This window comes from Lethenteron reissneri, chromosome 53 (genome assembly GCF_015708825.2).
Source record: "Lethenteron reissneri isolate LAM-NWPU_2019-01 chromosome 53, ASM1570882v1, whole genome shotgun sequence".
Classification (NCBI taxonomy): domain Eukaryota; kingdom Metazoa; phylum Chordata; class Hyperoartia; order Petromyzontiformes; family Petromyzontidae; genus Lethenteron; species Lethenteron reissneri.
The window spans coordinates 706,678-733,940 of record NC_083831.1 but is presented as its reverse complement, the minus strand read 5'-3'; the positions used below and the strand labels follow the sequence as shown (position 1 = coordinate 733,940).

The 27,263-nt window shown below is 51.9% G+C and overlaps 2 protein-coding genes across 3 annotated transcripts in view; both read left to right on the top strand.

Annotated features, from left to right (window-relative positions):
* Nucleotides 1–13,595, top strand: part of LOC133356188 (protein sel-1 homolog 1-like) — a 64,803-nt gene extending 51,208 nt beyond the window's left edge. The window contains exons 22-23 of the mRNA XM_061573567.1: nucleotides 9,235–9,278; nucleotides 13,065–13,595. Coding sequence (XP_061429551.1) covers nucleotides 9,235–9,278; nucleotides 13,065–13,595 — 575 coding nt within the window. The remainder of the gene's footprint in view (nucleotides 1–9,234; nucleotides 9,279–13,064) is intronic.
* A 76-nt stretch (nucleotides 13,596–13,671) lies between these two features.
* LOC133356238 (phospholipase B1, membrane-associated-like) overlaps nucleotides 13,672–27,263 on the top strand; it is a 29,927-nt gene continuing 16,335 nt past the window's right edge. For both annotated transcript variants that reach the window (XM_061573619.1, XM_061573618.1), the window contains exons 1-7: nucleotides 13,672–13,801; nucleotides 16,221–16,291; nucleotides 16,772–16,865; nucleotides 19,273–19,331; nucleotides 20,815–20,882; nucleotides 21,255–21,298; nucleotides 26,376–26,502. In XM_061573619.1, coding sequence (XP_061429603.1) covers nucleotides 13,741–13,801; nucleotides 16,221–16,291; nucleotides 16,772–16,865; nucleotides 19,273–19,331; nucleotides 20,815–20,882; nucleotides 21,255–21,298; nucleotides 26,376–26,502 — 524 coding nt within the window. In that variant the 5' untranslated portion in view covers nucleotides 13,672–13,740. The remainder of the gene's footprint in view (nucleotides 13,802–16,220; nucleotides 16,292–16,771; nucleotides 16,866–19,272; nucleotides 19,332–20,814; nucleotides 20,883–21,254; nucleotides 21,299–26,375; nucleotides 26,503–27,263) is intronic.

Genomic DNA, 27,263 nt, shown 5'->3' with positions numbered 1-27,263 from the left:
ATGGTGTGTGATGGTGTGAGGGTGGTGATGGTGTGTGTGATGTGGTGAGGGTGGTGATGGTGTGTGTGATGTGGTGAGGGTGGTAATGGTGTGTGATGTGGTGAGGGTGATGATGGTGTGTGATGTGGTGAGGGTGGTGATGGTGTGTGGTGTGGTGAGGGTGGTGATGGTGTGGTGAGAGTGGTGAGGGTGGTGATGGTGTGTGTGGAGTGGTGAAGGTGGTGATGGTGTGTGTGATGTGGGGATGGTGTGTGTGATGATGAGGTTAGCGTATGTCTATGACCTGCTGCGGTTTGACAGCAGAGGTCTCACTCCGAATCAGTAGGGTGGCATTATCTGTGTAACGGCGTAAGTAGCGCAGGAGACGTTGACGGAGGCAACACGTATGTATTAACAATTGCTACTATACAGTACGTAGCGCACCCTAACACTGGAAGGGGTAACGGCCCCTTCACCCGGTTCTATCCGAGGCAGTGTCCCTCGGCTAACGTTTCCCCGTTAGCTCCTACACTCCTCTAACCCAGACCATCCTAGTGGAGGAGGCTAACTGACCTGGCCCAGCTTCGGCTCAGGTCCGACCATCAGCCACACGAGCCTGGCCCTCACAAGGACACAGACCTCGCTGCTTTGAGGTCGCCTCTGGCTTGCCCTGCTCGGCTCTTATAAGAGCAGCGAGTCAGGGTAGTCCCAGGGCTAGCTAGCTGGTCTTCACTCTTCACTGGCTCTTCTGCTCCAACGACTGCCTCGAGCTCTCTCGCGCAGCGCCTTATATACCCAACTGCCCCCCCGAGGGGCGGGGCAGTATGCGGACGTTGATGTAGACACCCCACGTACGGACCATGATGTAGACACCCCAACGTAACGGCTTGCTACACCCCGGTACGTAATACCTCTACATCTGCATAACGCTGTGTGGAAGCTACCTGGTCTGTCTCCTCACGAAGCTTCGGGTCTTCTCAGCCACAGGCATGCCCTCCCTTCTCTCCACTTGTGAAACCCCCCAAATGGAACATCTGTGCCGGTTAGAAACATTCAGGCAGGTCTGCCTGTGATCCATCCTGAGTTTACCAGACTGGATTGTGTGAGGAGCTCACAAATCCTTGAAAGATCTGGACACAATCCCATCGGTAAGCTCTTCCGGCGAGCAAGGCTGTGTTGGTTGGATCATGTAGCCCGCATGACCCAGCCACCGCATGCCCAAAGAGCTTCGATTTGGCAGTATAGAGGGGGCTCGCGATCCCTCTATCCGGCCAGAGAAGAGACGTACTAATGGGGTACAGGAGGATGTAGAGCTGATTGGACTTCCCGAAGACCGGTACCAGCGATGTCAAGATCGGCCTATGTGGAGGAGATTCGTGAAAGACGATGCTGGGCAGTTGGAGGCAGTTGCTCTCTAGCAACAACGGAGGCTGTTGTTGAGGTCAGGTTGTTTATGGGTTGTGTGATGTGGAGAAGGTAGTGTGTTCAATGTGGTGATGATGGCGCACGTGATGATGTGTGGGGGTGGTGATGGGGTGTGGTGTGTGATGTGGTGAAATGATGATGGCGCATGTAATGAGGTGAGGGTGATCACTGTATAACAAATAAAAATTGTTCCCAGGAAATCCTCACTGTGTCCAAAAGACTTTGTGAAAAGGATTCCTGCTAGGTTTTCGCATTCGGGGGGTTGGGGGGGGCGACGATTTCGTGTGGCGTGGCCTCCCAACCCACTGCCCTGCGGTGTAGATTCTTCAAAGTTTGAAAACTTCGTGACCGTGATGCCGGTGTCGTCTCGCGGAGACGCCGCGAGACCTCCTCTTTCCTTTTCGAACGTTCGCGGGCAATGTCACCGCAGTGGTGAGCACGAGGCGCGACCTTCACGGAACGCGAAGCGTCTGCTGCTGCACGCCCACCGCCCCATCATCAACTACCACTTTGATTACACTGCGTGACAATTAGTTTTGTTCCTGGGTAGTAAGTGTTATTTCCTAATTGCTTATGCCTCAAAAGTACAGATAATGGCTATTATTCTCCACAAATATTGCTTTTGTGACCAGAACAGTAATATTTAGAAATTTACCTATTTTCCAGAACATTCCAGATAGATTTAGTGCCGAGTAAACTTGGAGTAACTTCTAGAACATTCTAGAACTTTGCAGTAATATAAATAGTAGTATAAATACAGGGGCCTTAAGCCCACCAGTTCAGTTTAGTTCCAGCTGCCTAAGTGGATACATATCTTCATTTTTCTGAGATGGCATCAAGAGGCTGCAAGCATCCGGCAGACGCTTTCTGCTATGTCTGAGCGAAAAAAGTACTCTGTGGAACCATCTACTATGTGAGGCCTACAAGGAATATTTTGGCATGCCTGTCGGGGATCAAGACAAATCCTGGGCACCTCATTTCACCTGCGAGCAATGCAAAAAAACTCTGGAAGGTAAAATGGACAATTGTTGCTCGGAATTTTATGTTATCAAATTTGTTTAAAAATTTTTATTGTTAAAGTTTTAAATTTTAACATGTTACAATTTTCAATGTTATTGAAAATATATATCATATATGAAAAATGTTGGGAGAATCTCTTACACATTAGTCATAAATATATATTTTTGATGGTACAGAGGGGAAAAGAGAGCCATGAAGTTCGCTATCCCAATAATTTGGCGGGAACCCACTGACCACTCAAGCAACTGCTACTTCCAAACGTCCGACTGGCAAGAATGCACCTGCTATCACGTATCCGTACCTTCCTTCAGTGCCATACTGCCATGAGCTCCCCGTACCCACTCCTCCGGAGAGAGAGCAGCCGTCTTTAGAAGAGAGCAGCAAGTCAGAGAGCGACGAAGTCGTTGTAGATCCAGATAACAATTTCAGAGGTGGAGCTGAGGAGAGAAACTCATACTACCCCAACCAAAAAGACCTCAACGACTTGATCAGAGATCTTGGTCTCACCAAGTCCAGTGCCGAGCTTTTGACGTCTAGACTCAAGCAGTGGAACTTCTTCTTGGTTCTTTCGGTAAAGTCACGTAGAAGGGAAGTAATAAAATAATAAAAAAAATAATAATAAAATAATTCTCACGACGTTTCGGCCACAACGCAAGTAGCCGTCTTCAGGTGAAGAATGAAACACTGCCAAGCTTGGAGCACATATATAAGCTGGGTTGGAGGTGGAAGAAGAGCGCCTTGACAAAATAATTTGCATATCAAGAGGAATTTAGCATATTTATGGAAAATGCGTAGGAGGTGGGCGGGGGGGTTTTCAAAGTCATATTATGCCCATGCATTATGCAGGATTAGCAGCATCAGAGGGAGGGGGTAGCATTAACAAAGGGAGGGAATGTTAATAGTATGTAGAAGCCACGAAACATGTCAATGGGAGAGCTGTGGTAGGAGGCCCGCAGCGGAGCAAATAATGCATTCCCTGTAGAGAACTTGTTGGATAAAAGTGTGCAAGTCGCAGATCAGAGGAAGCATCACCAACCTTTTTGCAGCTTCTTCACCCGTCAAGTTGGGCTCTGCTTCTGCCACAATGTGACCAGTCTGTTTGAGGCAATCGGAAGCACCTGTAACAAGAATGAGTGGCGCCTCTTCGTTGACAGCTCATCCAGGAGCCTGAAAGCCGTGCTGGTCCATAATGGTAACAAGTACCCATCTCGTCCCCTGGCAAACGCGATGCACCTCAAAAGGATTACAACAGCATCAAGACCTTGCCGGACGCCTTGAAGTATGATGAGTACGGCTGGGAGGTCATCGGACACTTCAATATGGTGGCATTCCTGATGGGTCTCCAAAGCGGTTTTACCAAGTTTCCCTGCTATCTTTACCTTTGGGACAGCAGGGACACCAAGGCGCACGACCACAGATGGAACTGGCCACAGCGGACCGAGTTCTCTGTGGGGAGGAATAACGTCAAGTGGGAGCCCACTGGTGGACCACCGGAAGGTGCTGATGCCACCACTGCGCATCAAATTGGGCCTTATGAAACAATTTGTCAGAGCCGTAGATAAGGAGTCGGTAGCCTTCAAGTACCTTCTAGACTTCTTTCCTAAACTGTCTGAGGCAAAGGTCAAAGCCGGTGTCTTCGTCAGACCAAAGATAAAGAAGATCCTGGAGTGCAACGAATTCCCTAAGAAGCTCACTAGTAAGGAGAAAGCGGCTTGGAACAGTTTTGTCGCAGTGGTTCGGGGCTTCCTGGGCAATCACAAGGCCGAAAACTGGTGAAGAATTACGGCACAATGGGCTGGAGGATGTCCCTCAAAGTCCATATCATTGATGCTCTTCTTGATAAATTCAAGGAGAACATCAGAGCGTACTCGGAGGAGCAAGGCGAGCGCTTACACCGGGATATACTGGACTTTGAACGCCGCTACCAAGGACAGTATAACGAGAACATGATGGGAGACTACATTTGAGGGCTGATTTGTGAAAGTGATTTACAGTATAATCGTAAATCTTTAAAAACTACTCACTTCTAAATATTTTGTAGATATTTTTTTATTATTTTAGTATAAATACATGTATATTTTGATTCTTTTTTTTTACTTTATGTGAACAAATAAACACAAATTTGCCCGTTTTATCATTGAGAATAGGTAAATTTCAAAATATCACTGTCCTGGCCACAAAAGCAAAGTTTGTGGGGAATAATAGTCATTTTCTATACTTTTTAGGCATGATCAATAAAAAAATAACACTTACTACCCAGAGAAAAAAATTGTATTACATAGGGTAATGAGAGGAGTTGGATTCCTCGCACAATCCACAGCGAGCGGTTTCGCTGACCACCCCTCCTCGACCACCCCCTCCTCTACCACCCCTCCTCTACCACCCCTCCTCTACCAACCCTCCTCGACCACCCCCTCCTCTACCACCCCTCCTCTACCACCCCTCCTCTACCAACCCTCCTCTACCCCTCCTCTACCACCCCTCCTCTACCCCCCCCCTCCTCTACCCCCCCTCCTCTACCCCTCCTCTACCACCCCTCCTCTACCACCCCTCCTCTACCCCCCCTCCTCTACCCCTCCTCTACCACCCTTCCTCTACCACCCCTCCTCTACCCCCCCTCCTCTACCCCCCCTCCTCTACCCCCCCTCCTCTTCCACCCCTCCTCTACCAACCCTCCTCTACCCCCCCTCCTCTACCACCCCTCCTCTACCCCCCCTCCTCTACCACCCCTTCGCTACCACCCCTCCTCTACCACCCCTCCTCTACCCCCCCTCCTCTACCACCCCTTCGCTACCACCCCTCCTCTACCACCCCTCCTCTACCACCCCTCCTCTACCAACCCTCCTCTACCCCCCCTCCTCTACCCCTCCTCTACCACCCCTCCTCTACCCCCCCTCCTCTACCCCTCCTCTACCACCCCTCCTCTACCCCCCCTCCTCTACCACCCCTCCTCTACCACCCCTCCTCTACCCCCCCTCCTCTACCCCCCCTCCTCTACCCCTCCTCTACCACCCCTCCTCTACCCCCCCTCCTCTACCACCCCTCCGCTACCACCCCTCCTCTACCACCCTCCTCTACCACCCCTCCTCTACCACCCCTCCTCTACCACCCCTCCTCCTCCGTCCCCCTCCTCTGAACGAGGCGACCTCCGAGAGCAGCAGCTCAGATTTCAGAATTTTTATTGCAGTTGGGTAAATTGCCCTCATAAAACTACCCTCATTATACTACCCTCTTTAAACTACCCTCATTAAACTACACTCACAAAACTACCCTCTTTAAACTACCCTCGTTAAACTACCCTCGTCAAACTACCATTGTTAAACTACCCTCGTTAAACTACCCTCGTTAAACTACCCTCATTAATACTCTTAATTTTTTTGGTAAAGTCACGTTGGTAAAAAATGAAATTAAAATTAATAAAAAAATAAAATAGTAAAAATCACGACGTTTCAGAGGCAACACAAGTCTCCGTCATCAGGTGGGACCGTCACAGCCAGATTTGCTGTATCAAGTGAGGCAGGGATTCCAAGATGCAAGTTCTTAAACACAAGTTAAGGGGGAGGAGGGGGGAGCTCATCAGAATGTGGTAGCCAATGAATGGAACGTATTGGGAGGGGGGGGCTAAAAGAGAGCACGAGGTGCACGTGGACGTGTTTGTGCGCAAGCCCCTGTAGGTGCACATGCTAGAAGAGAACGAAAATGCCCATGTTGTTGTTTACCAGTGTTGGCTGACAATCAAATACGAAAAAGGTGAGTACTGTTAAACGCTGGAGATGTTAACACTCGGTAAAGTAAAATAGTGCCTGTCAAATAAGATGCTCCAAAAATGTGTAGTTAAATCTTTTTTGCATGGTTAATAATATAATACCTTCTAGAATTCTTCCCTTAACTGTCTGAGGCAAAGGTCAAAGCCGGTGTCTTCGTCAGACCAAAGATAAAGAAGATCCTGGAGTGCAACGAATTCCCTAAGAAGCTCACTCGTAAGGCGAAAGCGGCTTGGAACAGCTTTGTCGCAGTGGTTGGGGGCTTCCTGGGCAATCACAAGGCCGAAAACTGGTGAAGAACTATGGCACAATGGGCTGGAGGATGTCCCTCAAAGTCCATATCCTTGATGCTCATCTTGATAAATTCAAGGAGAACATCAAAGCGTACTCGGAGGAGCAAGGCGAGCGCTTTCACCAGGATATACTGGACTTTGAACGCCGCTACCAAGGACAGTATAACGAGAACATGATGGGAGATTACATTTGAGAGCTGATATGTGAAAGTGATTTACAGTATAATCGTAAATATTAAAAACTACTCACTTCTAAATATTTCTAGATATATATTTTTTATTATTTTAGTATAAATACATGTTAATTTTGATTCATATTGGTTTTTTTACTTTATGTGAACAAATAAACACAAATTCGCCCATTTTATCATTGAGAATAGGTACATTTCAAAATATCACTGTCCTGGCCACAAAAGCAAAGTTTGTGGGGAATAATAGCCATTTTCTATAATTTTTAGGCATGATCAATAAAAAAATAACACTTACTACCCAGAGAAAAAAATTGTATTACATAGGGTAATGAGAGGAGTTGGATTTCTCGCACAATCCACAGCGAGCGGTTTCGCTGACCACCCCTCCTCGACCACCCCCTTCTCTACCACCCCTCCTCTACCCCTCCTCTACCACCCCTCCTCTACCCCCCCTCCTCTACCCCTCCTCTACCACCCCTCCTCTACCACCCCTCCTCCTCCGTCCCCCTCCTCTGAACGAGGCGACCTCCGAGAGCAGCAGCTCAGATTTCAGAATTTTTATTGCAGTTGGGTAAATTGCCCTCATAAAACTACCCTCATTATACTACCCTCTTTAAACTACCCTCATTAAACTACACTCTTTAAACTACCCTCTTTAAACTACCCTCGTTAAACTACCCTCGTCAAACTACCCTCGTCAAACTACCATCGTTAAACTACCCTCGTTAAACTACCCTCATTAATACTCTTAGTCTTTTTGGTAAAAGTGGAATAAAAATTTATAAAAAATAAAATAATAAAAATCACGACGTTTCGGAGGCAACACAAGTCTCCGTCATCAGGTGGGACCGTCACAGCCAGATTTGCTGTATCAAGTGAGGCAGGGATTCCAAGATGCAAATTCTTAAATACAAGTTAAGGGGGAGGAGGGGGGGGAGCTCATCAGAATGTGGTAGCCAATGAATGGAACGTATTGGGAGGGGGGGGGCTAAAAGAGAGCACGAGGTGCACGTGGACGTGGACGTGTTTGTGCGCAAGCCCCTGTTGGTGCACATGGTGGAAGAGAACGAAAATTCCCATGTTGTTGTTTTTACCCAGTGTTGGCTGACAATCAAATACGATAAAGGAGAGTACTGTGAAACGCTGGGGATGTTAACACTCGGTAAAGTAAAATAGTGCCTGTCAAATAAGATGCTCCAAAAATGCGTAGTTAAATCTTTTTTGCATGGTTAATAACATCTTTCAGATGATTACTAAGTTTGTACCCATCATCACGGTTGAAATGATGTCTGTGTTTGTATATCTGAATGGCTTCGTGTACAAACCTTTGATGGTAGCCAGAGGGTTTGCAGAGCACCTTGGTCTCGGAAAAAACAATATCATCAGAGCCCACCGCGTTGTAGCAATGATCGGCAACGGCGGAAGACTCAATTTTGCCGTGTTTCAAATCTGACGTGCTCGCGGACACGATCAGAGACATGACGTTTCGTTTCCCCAATGTAACAATCACCACAGCTGCAACTCAGTTTATAGACTCCAGGGTATTGCATGTCAGGGATGACATCCTTCACAGATGGAATTAGGTCACGGATTTATCTACTGTACTGAATCGGACTTGGATCTTATGTTTGTTTAGAATTTTGGAGATATTTTTGGTCATGCCTGCTATGTATGGCAACGTGATAGTTTTGGTCGGAGTTTCAAGTGGCTGTTTCTGTACGGTGGGAGAAACAGCTTTTCGGATGGTGCAGTCAGAGTATCCGTTCATCCTGAGGGCCCGATGTACGTCTTAATTTATTGGCCAGGTGGTGTTGGTCAGAAATGTCATGAGCTCTGCGGTATAGCGTTTTGATGAGATAATTATTTTTAGATGGGTGGTGGTGGGAATCAGGTTTCAAGTAGGAATCTGTGTGGGTGGCTTTCCTGTAGACAGAATGTCCTAAGGATCCGTCAGGTCTCCTCTCAAACAGAATGTCTAAGAATGGTAGTTTGCCATCTTTCTCCACTTCCATGGTAAATCTGATGGATGGGTGTCTGGAATTGATGCGGTCCAAGAAGTGGTTCAATGCTGGGAGGCCATGTGGCCAAATGACGAAAGTGTCATCCACATACCTCTTCCACAAGGAAGGACGCAGGGTAGATGTCTGGACGGCGTCTGATTCAAACTTTTCCATGAACATGTTGGCTATCACTGGTGACAAGGGGGAGCCCATAGGGGTACCCTCATTCTGTTTGTAGAAGGTGCCATTCCAGGTAAAATAAGTGTTGGTGAGGCAATGCCTAACCAGCGCAGGTACATCCGAATTCAATCCATGTTGGACCAAGTCCTCAAAGTCCCAGTGCCTGACACCCTAACAATAATTAAACTCCAAACACTTTACAGCGGGTCCTTGAGAGCGCAGTTCAGTTCGTCTCAAGCCGAAGTCAGAAGCCGCCTGGAGAAGAAGACCCTGGACCCCAAGCCACCGATGTCCTTCTAAGGGCCGGGGCTCAGTGCGGTGCCAGTGGTCGAGAGGGTAGGACCCTGAGGTTCCCTCGGCCTGATGTCCTTGTGAGGGCCAGGTCCGGACGGGCCAGTGGTCGGGGACCCACCGGACCAGCGGCGGGTCAGCCTCCCCTAGGTCTAGCCAGCCGGAGGGCTGGAGGAGTCAGAGTGACTAGGTACGATAGCCCGGAGGCTGTACCTCCCCAGGTTGTGGGTGAAAGGGGCCATTACCCCTTTGTGTTAAAGTTTAAGTGTAAACCTGTAATAGTGAAATAAACCGTGTTGCCTCTACGACGACTCCGTCTCCCTACAAGAACATTACACAGAGACACACACTGAGTGGAAGGTCTCTGGATCTTGGGGCCCCTGGGCTGAGCGACAGAGCGTGAGAGAGCGGAGTTGCTAATCTCCCCCCCCCCCCCCCATCTAATCTGTCACCACGTGGGAGTCTTGCTGGCACGGACGCGTGTTTATCTCGAACCACGTAACAGCAGCAGCCGCCATGGGGGTGGCGGCCTTGACCGGTTACCTGGGCCGTGACGTGGTGGATTCAAATATATCTCCACTTTAGTGTGGTGATGGTGTGATGTGGTGATGGTGTGTGGTGTGGTGAAGGTGGTGATGGTGTGATGTGGTGATGGTGCGTGGTGTGGTGAAGGTGGTGATGGTGTGATGTGGTGATGGTGTGTGGTGTGGTGAAGGTGGTGATGGTGTGATGTGGTGATGGTGCGTGGTGTGGTGAAGGTGGTGATGGTGTGATGTGGTGATGGTGTGTGGTGTGGTGAAGGTGGTGATGGTGTGTGTGGTGTGGTGATGTGGTGATGGTGTGTGGTGATGGTGTGATGTGGTGATGGTGTGTGGTGTGGTGAAGGTGGTGATGGTGTGTGTGGTGTGGTGATGTGGTGATGGTGTGTAGTGTGGTGAGGGTGGTGATTGTGTGTGGTGTGGTGATGTGGTGATGGTGTGTGATGTGGTGATGTGGTGATGGTGTGTGATGTGGTGATGTGGTGATGGTGTGTGATGTGTGGTGATGTGGTGATGGTGTGTGGTGATGGTGTGATGTGGTGATGGTGTGTGGTGTGGTGAAGGTGGTGATGGTGTGTGTGGTGTGGTGATGTGGTGATGGTGTGTGGTGATGGTGTGATGTGGTGATGGTGTGTGGTGTGGTGAAGGTGGTGATGGTGTGTGTGGTGTGGTGATGTGGTGATGGTGTGTAGTGTGGTGAGGGTGGTGATTGTGTGTGGTGTGGTGATGTGGTGATGGTGTGTGATGTGGTGATGTGGTGATGGTGTGTGATGTGGTGATGTGGTGATGGTGTGTGATGTGGTGAGGGTGGTGATGGTGTGTTATGTGGTGAGTTACATTCCCGCTCATGGCTACCATCAGTGGCAATCGACACCTGAATCGCTTCTGGCCTTCCCCCCTTTCTTTTACTCGGCCTCGTACGAGCATCATGCCGCCGTGTAACTCATCGGCCCTGGGGAGACAAAGGCGGTCGGGCGTGGTGCTACCACACCACATCTGCGTGCTCACGAACAGCACTTGCCCCAGGGAGCCCTGCGGACTGCACGGGGAGCTTTGTCTGATCCGTGGTCGGTGACATTTTGATGTCTGCCAAGTTCGTCTGAACGGCTCTTTAGTTCTTTATTATCTTCCTCTGCCCGCGAAAGTCGCCTACAGACACCGAGTACTCACCTCACTCCTCCCCTCACTCCAAAACACTCCCCTCACTCCTCCCCTCACTCCAAAACACTCAACTCACTACTCACCTCACTCCTCCGCTCACTCCTCACCTCACTCCAAAACACTCACCTCATTCCAAAACACTCACCTCACTCCAAAACACTCACCTCACTCCTCACCTCACTCCAAAACACTCCCCTCAATGCTCACCTCACTTCAAAACACTCACCTCACTCCAAAACACTCACCTCACTCCAAAACACTCACCTCACTCCTCACCTCACTCCAAAACACTCCCATCATTCCTCACCTCACTCCTAACCTCACTCCTCACCTCACTCCAAAACACTCACCTCAATCTAAAACACTCACCTCACTCTAAAAGACTCACCTCACTCCAAAACACTCACCTCACTCCAAAACACTCACCTCACTCCTCACCTCACTCTTCCGCTCACTCCTCACCTCACTCCAAAACACTCACCTCACTCCAAAAAACTCCCCTCACTCCTCACCTCACTCCTCACCTCACTCCTCACCTCACTCCTCACCTCACTCCTCACCTCACTCCTAACCTCACTCCTCACCTCACTCCAAAACACTCACCTCACTCCAAAACACTCCCCTCACTCCTCACCTCACTCCTCACCTCACTCCTCACCTCACTCCTCACCTCACTCCAAAACACTCACCTCACTCCAAAACACTCCCCTCACTCCAAAACACTCCCCTCACTCCTCACCTCACTCCTCACCTGACTCCTCACCTCACTCCAAAACACTCACCTCACTCCAAAACACTCCCCTCACTCCTCACCTCACTCCTCACCTCACTCCTCACCTCACTCCAAAACACTCACCTCACTCCAAAACACTCCCCTCACTCCTCACCTCACTCCTCACCTGACTCCTCACCTCACTCCAAAACACTCACCTCACTCCAAAACACTCCTCTCACTCCTCACCTCACTCCTCACCTCACTCCTCACCTCACTCCTCACCTCACTTCTCATCTCATTCCGCAAGTCGTTTAATCGCCAGGACCGGGAGTCCAACATCACCTCTCATCACCCCTCATCACCTCTCTCATCACCCCTCTTCACCCCTCTCATCACCCCTCTTCACCCCTCTAATCACCCCTCTCATCACCCCTCATCACCCCTCTTCACCCCTCTCATCACCCCTCTTCACCCCTCTCATCACCCCTCTCATCACCCCTCTTCACCCCTCTCATCACCCCTCTTCACCCCTCTCATCACCCCTCTAATCACCCCTCTTCACCCCTCTAATCACCCCTCTTCACCCCTCTCATCACCCCTCTCATCACCCCTCTCATCACCCCTCTCATCACCCCTCTCATCACCCCTCTCATCACCCCTCTCATCACCCCTCTCATCACCCCTCTCATCACCCCTCTCATCACCCCTCTCATCACCCCTCTCATCACCCCTCTTCACCCCTCTCATCACCCCTCTTCACCCCTCTCATCACCCCTCTTCACCCCTCTTCACCCCTCTCATCACCCCTGTTCACTCCTCTCATCACCCCTCTTCACCCCTCTCATCACCCCTCTTCACCCCTCTCATCACCCCTCTTCACCCCTCTTCACCCCTCTCATCACCCCTGTTCACTCCTCTCATCACCCTCTTCACCCCTCTCATCACCCCTCTTCACCCCTCTCATCACCCCTCTTCACCCCTCTTCACCCCTCTCATCACCCCTGTTCACTCCTCTCATCACCCCTCATCACCCCTGTTCACTCCTCTCATCACCCCTCTTCACCCCTCTTCACCCCTCTCATCACCCCTCTTCACCCCTCTTCACCCCTCTCATCACCCCTCTTCACCCCTCTCATCACCCCTCTTCACCCCTCTTCACCCCTCTCATCACCCCTGTTCACTCCTCTCATCACCCCTCTTCACCCCTCTCATCACCCCTCTCATCACCCCTCTTCACCCCTCTCATCACCCTTCATCACCTCTCTTCACCCCTCTTATCACCCCTCTTATCACCCCTCTTATCACCCCTCTTCACCCCTCTCATCACCCCTCTTCACCCCTCTCATCACCCCTCTTCACCCCTCTTCACCCCTCTCATCACCCCTCTTCACCCCTCTCATCACCCCTCTTCACCCCTCTCATCACCCCTCTTCACCCCTCTCATCACCCCTCATTACCCCTCTTCACCCGGGGGCCGGCGGCGGTGGCGTTGGGGGCCACTGGAAGGGCCACTGGGGGGGCCACTGGGGGGGCCGCTGGGGGCCACTGGGGGGGCCACTGGGGGGGCCACTGGGGGGGCCACTGGGGGCCACTGGGGGGGCCACTGGGGGGGCCACTGGGGGGCCACTGGGGGGGCCGCTGGGGGCCACTGGGGGGCCACTGGGGGGGCCGCTGGGGGGGCCGCTGGGGGCCACTGGGGAGGCCACTGGGGGGGCCACCGGGGGCCACTGGGGGGGCCACTGGGGGGGCCACTGGGGGGGCCGTTGGGGGCCACTGGGGGGGCCACTGGGGGGGCCACTGGGGGCCACTGGGGGGGCCACTGGGGGGGCCACTGGGGGGGCCACTGGGGGCCACTGGGGGCCACTGGGGGGGCCGTTGGGGGCCACTGGGGCGGCCACTGGGGGGGCCACTGGGGGGGCCACTGGGGGCCACTGGGGGGGCCACTGGGGGGGCCGCTGGGGGCCACTGGGGGGTCGCGCCGGCGGCGTGAACTTTGCGCCTCGTCGCGTGAATCCCCGCGCGAAATCGCAGAGATAACAGCGCGGGGGGGGAGGGGTCACCCGGGGGACTGCTACTTAAGACGCGCAAACACACACAGGTTCACCCTCACTCACCCTCTCACTCACACTCTCTGCTGCAGTGTCGCTGTGTGGGAGACCAAGATCGACGTTCCCGGGAGGAGATGGAGCGTCTCGGCTGGCGCCTCGTGGCGGTCGCCGCCTGCTGCTGCCTCCTGCCACCAGGTGCAGTCCACTCACCACCATCACTCACCACAAACAATCACCACGAACACTCACCCCTAACACTCACCCCTAGCACTCACCACGAAAACTCACACTCCTCACCCATAGCGCTAATACTCACCCCTACCACTCGCACTCACCTCTAACGAATAGCCCTGACGCTCACCCACAGCCTAGATCCCAGACAGAGTTCACGAGCACGCAGCCCGGAGTCGTAAGACTGAACCCGCAGTCATAGCCCTCACGCAGCCCTGCCCCATAGCTGCATCATTAATGCATAACCCTGACCCCAGCCCATAGCCCTGACCCCAACCCAAATCCCTGACCCCAGCCCATAGCCCTGACCCAGCCCATAGCCCTGACTCCAATCCATAGCCCTGACCCCAGCCCAAAGCCCTGACCCAACACAAAGCCCTGACCCAACCCAAAGCTCTGACCCAACCCATAGCCCTGACCCCAACCCATAGCCCTGACCCCAACCCATAGCCCTGACCCCAACCCATAGCCCTGACCCCAGCACATAGCTCTGACCCCAAACTGTAGTCCTGACCCCAACCCAAAACTCTGACCCCAACCCATAGCCCTGACCCCAACCCATAGCCCTGACCATAACCCAAAGCCCTGACCCCAACCCAAAACCCTGACCCCAACCCAAAGCCTTGACCCCAATATATAGCCCTGACCCCAACTCAAAGCCCTGACCCCAACCCATAGCCCTGACCAAAATCCATAGTCCTGACCCCAACCCAAAACTCTGACCCCAACCCATAGCCCTGACCCCAGCCCATAGCCTTGACCCCAGCCCATAGCCCTGACTCCAATCCATAGCCCTGACCCCAACCCAAAGCCCTGACCAAACCCATAGCCCTGACCCCAACCCAAAGCCCTGACCAAACCCATAGCCCTGACCCCAACCCAAAACCCTGATCCCAACCCATAGCCCTTACCCCGACCCATAGTCCTGACCCCAGCCCATAGCCCTGACCCCAACCCAAAACCCTGACCCCAACCCATAGCCCTGATCCCAACCCATAGCCCTGACCCCAGCCCATAGCCGTGACCCCAACCCAAAGCCCTGACCCCAACCCAAAGCCCTGACCCCAACCCAAAACCCTGACCCCAGCCCATAGCCCTGACCCCAACCCATAGCCCTGACCCCAACCCAAAGCCCTGACCCCAACCCAAAGCCCTGACCCCAACCCAAAGCCCTGACCCCAACCCATAGCCCTGACCCCAGCCCATAGCCCTGACCCCAACCCAAAGCCCTGACCCCAACCCATAGCCCTGACCCCAACCCATAGCCCTGACCCCAACCCAAAGCCCTGACCCCAACCCATAGCCCTGACCCCAACCCATAGCCCTGACCCCAACCCATAGCCCTGACCCCAACCATAGCCCTGACCCCAACCCATAGCCCTGACCCCAACCCAAAGCCCTGACCCCAACCCATAGCCCTGACCCCAACCCATAGCCCTGACCCCAGCCTATAGCCCTGACCCTGAGTGAGAGCTGTGAGAGTCGCTGCCGGGAAACTTTTCACCTCGGGCTCGACTGCCGGGTGGCGGTGGTGGCGCAGTAGAGACACTCGCCCCTGGGTTCAATACCCGACTAGAGCGCCTTTCCGCGTGTAGTTTGAATGTTCTCCCCCTGCCCTGCAGTGTGAGTGAGCGTGTGTGCCGTGCCCGCCTTCAACGGCGCTGCTCACTAACAGCACTTGCCCCCAACAGTCTGTTCAGGCTATACGGGGGATCTTTGTCTTTGTGAGTGTGCGTGGAGTTGTATTACCTCTCCCTGCTCTGCGTGGGTTTCCTCCGGGCTCACAACACGCGCACATTGGAAACGGTGGAGATAAACACCTGTGGAGCATTCAGCCCCCCAATGAGTCCCCCATGAAGGCTGAGCGCACCCCTGCAGCGAGTGATGGTTATAACAGTCAGAAAGCACTTGTCATGTAGATGTTTAGAGACACCCACAGACACAATCGGGTACCACAAGACAAAGACCACCTGTGTAGCCTTCAACGAACTGTTGGGGCAGGTGCTGTTAGTGAGCACCTATGAAAGCCGGCGCAGCACACGAGTTGATGGGTGGCCAGCACCACGCCCGGCCGCCTTTGTCTTCCCAGTGCCGATGTTTACAAACCACACCGATTACTTATTTCAAGTCGAGTCGATCTATGAGAGGCCAAGAACCGGTTCAAATTATCCCTAACCGCTGCGCCACCGCTCCCCACACACATACACATGCGGACACACACCCCTGTCATCTCACCGTAACCCCACTGTGACCCTTGTCACCCTACCGTGACCCCACTGTGACCCTTGTCACCCTACCGTGACCCCACTGTGACCCTTGTCACCCTACCGTGACCCCACTGTGACCCTTGTCACCCTACCGTGACCCCACTGTGACCCCGCAGGTGTCAGTGCGGAGTCGCGCTCCTACCAAGAGGCATTTAATGAAATCCTGAGACTCTCACAGCTGGGGCTGGTGAGATCCTCACCACTCCTCACCACTCCTCACTACTCCTCACCACTCCTCACTACTCCTCACCACTCCTCACCACTCCTCACTACTCTTCACCACTTCTCTCCACTCCTCACTACTCCTCACCACTTCTCTCCACTCCTCACTACTCCTCACCACTTCTCTCCACTCCTCGCCACTCCTCACCACTACGTAGAGCTTCTCGCCACTTCCTTTACCCCTAACTCACATTGTCCGCCTCACCACTGCCTCCTGGGTCACCCCTTGGGACTCCTGTGACCCTGCATGACCCCTCGGTGTGACCCACCGTGACACCGTGACCCGTGTGTGACCCTGCGTGACCCGTTGTGGCCCCATAACCCTTTTGTGTGACACCCTGACCCTTGTGTGTCTGACCTTGCGTAACCCCTGTGTGACCCGCTGTGATTCCGTGAACCTTGTGTGTGACAACGGGACCCTTGTGTGTGTGACCCCGTGACCCAGGAGGAGGACCTGGTTCCTGACCCCAGAGATGAGTCGCCCAAGAACGTGTTCCCGTGTCGAGCGCTGGCGCCCTCCGCTTCCCGTCCCACATCAGGTGCCCCCATGGGACCGAAGAGACATTTAGGGGTTGTAGACGTTGAGCATAGAGACCCGTAGACTCACACTGAGACCCAAAGACCCACACAGAGACCCATAGACTCACACAGAGACCCATAGACTCACACAGAGACCCATAGACTCACACTGAGACCCAAAGACCCACACAGAGACCCATAGACTCACACTGAGACCCAAAAACCCACACAGAGACCCATATACTCACACAGAGACCCATAGACTCACACAGGGACCAATAAACTCACACAGAGACCCGTAGACTCACACAAAGGCCCATAGAGTCACACAACAAGAACAACCGCCATTCGCCACTAAGTGGTGGTGACGTCACCACGGCGCTTGTGCCTGCCTATGTGCACGTTGAGGCCACGTGAAGTGTCGAACGCCCACTGGCAGGACGTCACGGGGCAGACCCTGATGCCACGGGTCGACTGACTGAGATGATTAGCCGATGCACCACTTGTACCCCCTACTGTGCCAACTTGTCGTGCTTTAGCCACCCGGCGCTCCGCTCATTGTTGTGAGCGTCACTCCCCTGCCCTCCGTTGTTGCTGGAGGTCGACTCCCTCCAACTTGCCAATAGCAGCGTCCTTCACGAGCCTCCTCCACAGAAGCCGATCTTAACACCACTGGTACCAGTTATCGGCAAGTCTACTCAGCTCCACGTCCTCCTGTACTACATCACGCCATCTCATCTCTAGCCCGTGCCGCACTCATTTAGCCCCCTCTATCTGGCCGAACAAAAGCTGTTTAAGCATCCGATGGCTGGCTATGCGGGCTACATGACCCAGCCAACGCATTCTTGCCTGCCAGAGGAGCTCACCGATGGAATTTTGTCCAGATCTTTCAAGGATTTGTGAGCTCCTCACACAATCCAGCCTGGTTAAACCCAGGATGGATCGTAGGCAGGCCAGCCTAAATGTTTCTAACCGGCGAAGAGAAGGGAGGGCATGACTGTGGCCGAGAAGACCTGAAACTTCATGTGGAACGACAGACCAGGTAGCTTCCACACAACGTTACGCAACTGATGAAAATATAATGCTGCTCGACTTATTCGGAGTGAGACCTCTGCTGTCAAACCAGAGCCGGTCATGAGCACACTGCCCAGATATGGGACTCTCCACTCTCTCCACTACTGCCCCATCACCAATAGGGAGTTGCGGAGATGGAGTGTCTGATGGTGCAAAATACCCAGGCATGTGCTTAGTTTTTGTGGGGCTGATGGTAAGGCCCCACCTCTTAGTGGCACGCTCCAGCTTCAGCAGCTCCGACTCCTCGTCTGAGTCAGCAGCAATTCCCAGATCATCGGCATATGTAACATTTTTGACCAATAGGGAGCCATCCCTTGACCACACCCGGGCATTGATCAGCCTTCCATTGCATCTGTACCAGATAGAAATTCCTCTGGTACAGTCATTGACGGCTTCACGAACTACATTAGCGAAATCGATGTTAAATAATCTGGGAGCCAGAGGACATCCATGTCGCACTCCAAGGTGACAAGGGAATGGCTTCAACTCCCGGTCACGTAGTTTTACCTGGGCCCACTCACCATCATGAAGGTACTTAATGATCGTGAGCATAGAGTCAGGGACTTCGAAAGCACGAATAACCACCCAGAACCCAGGCCTCAGACAGAGGTCCATAGACTCACACAGAGACTCATAGACTCACACACCATAGGTGCTCGCTAACACCACTTGCTCCAACAGCCTGCGTGGGTTACATGGGGGATCTTTGTCTCGGACCGCGTTCGTGAACACAAGGCAGATCTGAAACACGGTAGGACCAATACCTCTGCCGTTGCCGATCATTGTTTGAACGCTGTGGGCTCACACGAAATAGATTTTCCAAGACAGATGTACTCTGCAAACTTACCGACTACCTTCAGAGATTTGTTCATGAAGCCATCCAGATATATAAACACAGACACAACTTCAACCGAGAGGATGGGTACAAACTGACAATCATTGAAAGTACGTAATTAACCAGGTAAAGTCTTAACTGCCTATGTCAGCTATTATATTGCAAGCTAATCTCCCACATTAACATCATGCTAATCTCTCACATTAACATAGCCACTTCCGTGCCCTCGTCGAGGAGGCCGCTCTCCTCCTTTTCTACAGTTACATGCTAATCCCTCACATTAACATCATGCTAATTTCTCACATTAACAACATCACTCGCCGCGGCCACTTCTTTAGGACCCTTGGGCTACAACCCATTTCAAACATTTTAAAACAGTCTGCCTCAGCAGCAGACCATGCTTTCCCACCTGATGACGGACGCTTGTGTTGCGCCCGAAACGTCGTGATTTATTTTATTTTATACCGACGTGACTTTACCGAAACAACCAAAGAGTATGATCTTTGTCTTTGTTACAGTTCACAGCCTCAGGCCGTCCGACATTAAAGTCGTCGCAGCTCTGGGCGACTCTCTCACGGTAACGAATCACATCCACACACATCATCACATCATCATCAAATCGTCATCATCACATCATCATCACATCATCAAATCATCATCACATCATTATCACATCAGCACATCATAATCACATCATCCCATCCACACACATCATCACATCATCACATCCACACACATCATCATCACATCCACACACATCACCATCACGTCATCATCACATCCACACACATCATCATTATATCCACACACATCATCATCACATCATCATCATTTTCACACACATAATCATCACATCCACACACATCACCACATCAACAACCGCCATTCACCATGAAGTGGTGGTGACGTCACCACGGTGCTTCTGCCAGGCTAGGTGCACTTTGAGGCCACATGAGTTGTCGAGTGCTCGCTGACAGGCGGTCATAGGACAGACCCAGGTGCCATGGTTTGGCTGACTGAGTTGACTGGCGGATGCACCACCTGTGCCCCCTACCGTGCCAACTTGCTGTGCTTTAGCCACTCGGTGCTCCGCTCATTGTTGTGAGCGTCGCTCCTCCGCCCTCCGTTGTTGTTGGAGGGCGACTTCCTCCAACTACCCAGCAGCGTCCTTCACGAGCCTCCTCCATATAGGCCGATCTTGACACTGCTGGTACCAGTCATCGGCAAGTCCACTCAGCTCCATTTCTTCTCCAGCCCGTACTGCGCCCATTTAACCCCCTCTATGCGGCCAAAGAGAATCTGCTTGGGCATGCGGTGGCTGGGCTTGAGGGCTAAATGACCCAGCCACGCAGCCTCGCTTGCCGGAGGAGCTCATTGATGGGACTGTGTCCAGATCTTTCAAGGATTTGTGAACTCCTCACACATTCCAGTCTGGATCCAGGATGGATCGTAGGCAGGCCAGCCTGATTGTTTCACACCAGCGCAGATGTTTCACGTTTCGCAAGCAGAGAGAATGGAGGGTATAACTGTGGCCGAGACAACCAGGAGCTTAGTATGGAGCGACAGACCAGATAGCTTCCACACAGCGTTACGCAGCCGATGAAACGATAATGCCGCACGACTGATTTGGAGTGAGACCTCAGCTATCAAACCGGAGCTGGTCATAATCACACTGCCCAGGTACGGGAAACTCTCCACTCTCTCCACAACTGCCCCATCACTTATGGACAGTCGAGGGAGGGGAAAATTTGACATCACATCCACACACATCATCACCATACATCACCACAAAACATCACACCCACACACATCATCACCATACATCATCACACATCATTACATCCACACATATCATCACCATACATCACCACGAAACATCACACCCACACACATCATCATAATCATTATCGCAGCCACCGTCCACATCATCACGCCGCACACACGGCACCCACTTCATCGGGACATGCTCGCCAAACTACTATGCGAGTGACGAGGTGAGTGATTGAATGGCGAGGTGAGCGACGAGGTGGCGATGACGAGGTGTTGGTGTGCGTGTGCAGGCGGGGTTTGGGATGCAGGGCACGGGGGTGCTGACTCTGCTGAAGGAGCACAGGGAGCGTGCGTTCAGGTGAGCAGACCACCAACAACAGCCGCAGTTCGCGGCGCTTGTGCCAAGCTAGGTGCATCTTGAGGCCTGCGTGAAGTGTCGAAGGCTCGCTGCTGGCAGACCCTGCAGGTGCCGTGGGTTGACTGACTGAGATGTTACAACGTGTCGGTGTGGTTAATGCAGACACGATTCCTTGTGAAAGGTTTCAGTTTGGTGTTTAACATCTTAACACCTGTTTTGTTGCCAGAAAAAAAGGGGAAAAACCTATTATCAAATACAATCATAGTTTATTCGTTTTAAATTTATATCCGGCCAAACAAAATGTGGTTGGGGTTATGCGGTGGCTGGGCTTGCGCCCAACGCGTCTCCACCCACGTGCTCTTTGTCTTGCAGCATCGGCGGATGGGAGACCTTTGAGACGGCCATCACCCTTCCGAGTGAGTTCCTCCTCGCTGCTGCCCACTCGCCTCATACGCTCTCGCTTCAGCTCTGATTTCTACTCAGTTGTTGTTGTTTGTTGTTGTCCTGCTTCTGTTCCCGATTGCTACTTGCTTGTCTGCTGTGCCAAGTTTCCGTGGACTCAAAACTAAATAAAAGACGAGCCACACAGCATTGCGAGTGTGGCCACGCAAGCCAAACTATGGAGCGTGCGGTAAACCAGTAGAGACCCATACAGATACATGGAGACCCATACAGATACGTAGAGATATTCTTAAGTTTTTTCGGTAAAGTCACGTAGGTAAAAACATTAAAAAGTAAAATAAAATAAAAAATCACGACGTTTCGGAGGCAACACAAGCTTCCATCTTCAGGTGGTACCGTCACAGCCACGACAGCTGTATCAAGTAAATGAGAGATTGCAGGAGCTACCACTCCGTTTATATAATGGTTGGAGAAGGTGGTGGGGCAAGGGCCGCATACTTTTTATTAATATGGTAAGGTGAGGCTTAAGACTAAGAATAGACTGCATAACAAAGGCTGAGCCTTTGTTGAGCCTTTGTTATGGAGAGGTGCGGTTTGTGACTCAACCTGTAACAGGGAGACCACCACTAAACATGGTAAAACTGTGATGGTTGTCTGTCAAATAAGATTGGCAAATAAGTGTAGTTAAATCTTTTTTGCATGGTTAATCACATCTTTCCAATGATTACTCAGTTTGTAACGGTTGAAATTATGTCTGTGTTTGTATATTTGTATGGCTTCGTGTACAAACCTTTGATGGTAGCCAGGAGGTTTGCAGAGAACCTTGGTCTCGGAAAATACAATTTCATGAGAGCCCACCGAGTTGTAGCAATGATCGGCAACGGCCGAAGAATCAGTTCTGTCGTGTTTCAGATCTGACTTGTGCTCGCGGACACGATCAGAAACATGACGTTTCGTTTCTCCAATGTAGCTATCACCACAAATGCAACTCAATTTGTAGACTCCAGGATACTGTAAGTCAGGAACGACATCCTTCACAGATGGGATCAAATCACGGATTTTATGCACTGTACTGAATCGGACTTGATCTTATGTTTGTTTAGAATTTTGGAGATATTTTTGGTCACGCCTGCTATGTATGGCAACGTGATAGTTTTGGTCGGAGTTTCATGTGGCTGTTTCTGTACGGTGGGAGAAACAGCTTGGCGGATTGTGCGGTCAGAGTATCCGTTCATCCTGAGGGCCCGATGTACATGTCTTAATTCACCGGCCAGGTGGTGTTGGTCAGAAATGCCATGGGCTCTGTGGTATAGCGTTTTGATGAGATAATTCTTTTGAGATGGGTGGTGGTGGGAATCCGGTTTCAAGTAGGAATATGTGTGGGTGGCTTTCCTGTAGACAGAATGTCCCAAGGATCCGTCAGGCCTCCTCTCAAACAGAATATCCAAGAATGGTAGTTTACCGTCTTTCTCCACTTCCATAGTGAATCTGATGGATGGGTGTCTAGAATTGATGTGGTCCAAGAAGTGGTTCAATGCTGGGAGGCCATGTGGCCAGATGACGAAAGTGTCGTCCACATACCTCTTTCATAAGGAAGGACGCAGGGTGGATGTCTGGATGGCGTCTGATTCAAACTTTTCCATGAACATGTTGGCTATAACTGGTGACAAGGGGGAGCCCATAGGGGTACCCTCATTCTGTTTGTAGAAGGTGCCATTCCAGGTAAAATAAGTGTTGGTGAGGCAATGCCTAACCAGCGCAGGTACATCAGAATTCAATCCATGTTGGACTAAGTCCTCAATTATTGTTAGGGTGTCCGGTACTGGGACTTTGGTGAACAAAGATACTACATCAAAGCTGACGAGGATGTCATCAGGAGATAATACCATGTCCTTAACCATAGAGACTAATTGGGTTGAGTTGAGTACTGCCGAAGAGGTCTTGCCTGTGAAGGGGAGCAGAGTATCTGATAGAAAACGGGCTAGTTTGTACGTAGGAGAGTTTATCGTCGACACGATGGGTCATAGCGGGGTGCCTTCTTTATGGATTTTGGGAAGACCATAGAGTCTGGGAGGTCTAGCCGCCGATGGTTTTAGAGAGGGACGTTTGCTTGGTTCGATTAGGGAAGTCGAACTCGTGATGATACTGTTGGTTTTTGTCGTTAGGTTTTTAGTGGGATCGTTTTTAATTTTGGAGTAACTCCCATCATTAAGGTCCAGGATTTTGTTGTTGTATGAATCTTTATCCATGATGACCGTGGCATTGCCCTTGTCTGCTGAGAAGATGACTATATCATCTCTCTTTTTTAGGTCCGCGAGTTCAGAGCGTTCGTTTTTGCTGATGTTACTAGTGGGTTTCTTAGCATTCTTAAGAATAGTAGCTATTTCAGCTCTTGCTACATCCGCATGGATGTGTCCCATGACTCTGAGGGCTACATCAATCTGAGAAATCATATCCTCTACTGGTATATATTTAGGGGTGATGGCGAAATTTAGTCCTTTGGCCAGTACCGTTTATAGATTGTCAGAAATTGGGATGTTACTCTGATTAATCACGGTCTTGTTAACATCCAGCTTTGCGATGTGTGGCTCTGGTTTCTTCTTAGATAGGAGGTTGAATTTAGAAATCAGGTTAGCTTTGCATTTGGCTGACATTGAGTCAGCAGAAGCAGAAGTCATGTAATCAACGTGGTTCCAATCAGGTGACATTTTTGTGTTAACATTAAATGTGTTTGTAAGAGAGTCTTGTCTAAATTATCGAGTTCAGATCGGAGTAACCTTATTCTCTCCGAGATTAGTGATAGGCTAGCTTTCTCTGCAAACCTCCTGGCTACCATCAAAGGTTTGTACACGAAGCCATACAAATATACAAACACAGACATAATTTCAACCGTGATGACGGTTACAAACTGAGTAATCATTGGAAAGATGTGATTAACCATGCAAAAAAGATTTAACTACACTTATTTGCCAATCTTATTTGACAGACAATAAACACAGTTTTACCATGTTTAGTGGTGGTCTCCCTGTTACAGGTTGAGTCACAAACCGCATTCTTAGTCTTAAGCCTCACCTTACCATATTAATAAAAAGTATGCGGCCCTTGCCCCACCACCTTCTCCAACCATTATATAAACGGAGTGGTAGCTCCTGCAATCTCTCATTTACTTGATACAGCTGTCGTGGCTGTGACGGTACCACCTGAAGACGGAAGCTTGTGTTGCCTCCGAAACGTCGTGATTTTTTTTTTATTTTACTTTTTAATGTTTTTACCTACGTGACTTTACCGAAAAAACCTAAGAATATGAATCATTGCAGTCACGAAAGCTTCAAATCTAGATACGTAGAGACACAGAGACTAATGGAAACCCATACAGATACATTGAGACCCATACAGATACGTAGAGACACATAGAGACTAATGGAGACCCATACAGATGTAATGGATATGGAGACACTTGTAGAGGTAACTTTTTTATTACGATACAACACTCCAACACTCATGATACTCTGTTACAGCCTAGGGGCACAGCCTAGGGACACAGCCTAGGGACACAGCCTAGGGACACAGCCTAGGGACACAGCCTAGGGACATAGCCTACTCCTAGCGTGCCTGACACTGGCTACGTTCTCGGGTCCTCCAGCTTCAATTACCCTAGGGGAGGCTACCTGACCCGACCCAGCCAAGGTGCGGGTCTAGACTCCGGCTTCCACGGAACTCGCCCTTACAAGGACGTAGAGCCGGGATTCCCAGAGTCCCACCACTGGCCCGCACAGCGTCCCGGCCCTTACAAGGACAAGCGGGGCGCGGGGGTCCAGGGTCCTATGCTGGCTGGTCTTGAGCTTTGACTGGTCTCGACCGACTGGGGAGGTCCCCTTTTATGCCCCTTTGCCCATCGAGGAGTGGCGTTGCGTGGGATCGTAGATCCCCTGCAGCCCCCCCCCCCCCCCCCATTGGTGGCGCCGAGGGGATTAGCTGTCTGGGGTCCCCATCGAGGGGTGGCGTTGTGTGGGATCATAGATCCCCTGCCACCCCCCCCCCCCCTTGGCAGTATGGGGCACCCTTGCAGATGGACCACGTCTACCACTGCCGGTAAGCGTGGCCCATCTACGGCACTACACAGATACATGGAGACCCATACAGATGTAGAGGAGTGAAATACGCGGGGCGCACAGTTAACCGAGGGCAACTGAGGGCAGACAGGTGCGCGTGTGCAACGTGAGATTTGCACGGACAAACCCCCAGTTGTTAATCGGCGAAGCGGGTGCAAACGGGGTCGACCGGTTGTGCACCTTGAGACCGGAAGTGTTGCCAGGGAGACGGGAGAGAGCTTAAAGAGACGCGCGAGAGGTCTCGGATAAATAGCAGAGGGATATAAGGGCTGTTGCCGGGGACGAAGAGTGCATCTCACCGCTGCCGCTTCAGCCGTCAATGGGACCTCAACCCTCACGTCGTCGCCGGGCGGGTGTTGGCTGATCCCCCCGCCCGAGACAGATGGGTGAGCGGGTCTGAGGGAGCGTAAGTGAGGGCAGCGGTGGAGATGTAGAGTTGCTTGTTACAACGTGTCGGTGTGAGTAATTTTTGAAGACACTACACAGATACATGGAGATACATACAGATGCATATTCGTATATACATACATACTCATAGATATCCACAGAGACTCATAGAGATAGGTAGACACATAGAGACCAACAGAGACTCAAAGAAATACATCGAAAAACATGTTTGTGACCGTGAGCTCTAACTCCCTTCCCCCCCCTGGATGACCGTGACCCCTGCCTGTCCCCTCCCCCCCTAGTTAACCGTGACCTCTGCCTGTCCCCTCCCCTCCTAGTTGACCGTGACCTCTGCCTGTCCCCTCCCCCCCTAGTTAACCGTGACCTCTGCCTGTCCCCTCCCCTCCTAGTTGACCGTGACCTCTGCCTGTCCCCTCCCCTCCTAGTTGACCGTGACCCCTGCCTGTCCCATCCCCCCCTGGTTGACCGTGACCTCTGCCTGTCCCCTCCCCCCTGGTTGACCGTGACCTCTACCTGTCCCCTACCCCCCTAGTTAACAATGACCTCTCCCTGCCACCCCCCCCCCGTCTAGATATTGTGCGTGCTGTGGGTGCGGCGGCCCTAGTGGGGCCCTCCCAGAACAGCACCAAGTGGCGCGACAACCCCATTGACAGAGACGCCGCCGGATTCAACGTCGCCGTGACCGGCAGCACGGCGCAGTACGCGGCTCACCCATGCAGTACACACAGTGCAGTACACACAGTGCACCCACTTAGTACACACAGTGCAGTACACACAGTGCAGTACAACAACAAAAACAACCGCCATTCGCCACTAAGTGGCGGTGACGTCCCCACGACGCTTGTGCCAGGCCATGTGCACCTTGAGGCCACGTGAAGTGTCGAACGCCCGCTGGCAGGAGGTCACGGGGCAGACCTAGGTACCACGGGTCGACTGACCGAGATGACCGAGATGACTGGCTGATGCACCACCTGTGCCCCCTACTGTGCCAACTTGCTGTGCTTTAGCCACCCGGCGCTCCGCTCGTTGTTGTGAGCGTCGCTCCTCCACCCTCCGTTGTTGTTGGAGGGCGACTGCCTCCAACTGCCCAGTAGCGTCCTTCACGAGCCTCCTCCAGAGGCCGATCTTGACACCGCTGGTACCAGTCATCGGCAAGTCCACTCAGCTCCACGTCCTCCTGTACCACATCACTCCATCTCTTCTCTAGCCCGTGCCGCGCCCGTTTAGCCCCCTCGATCCGGCCGAACAAAAGCTGTTTAGGCATGCGGTGGCTGGGCATGCGGGCTACATGACCCAGCCAACGTAGCCTTGCCTGCCGGAGGAGCTCACCGATGGGACTTTGCCCAGATCTTTCAAGGATTTGTGAGCTCCTCACACAATCCAGCCTGGTTAAACCCACGATGGATCGTAGGCAGGCCAGCCTAAATGTTTCTAACCGGCGAAGATGCTCCATTAGGGG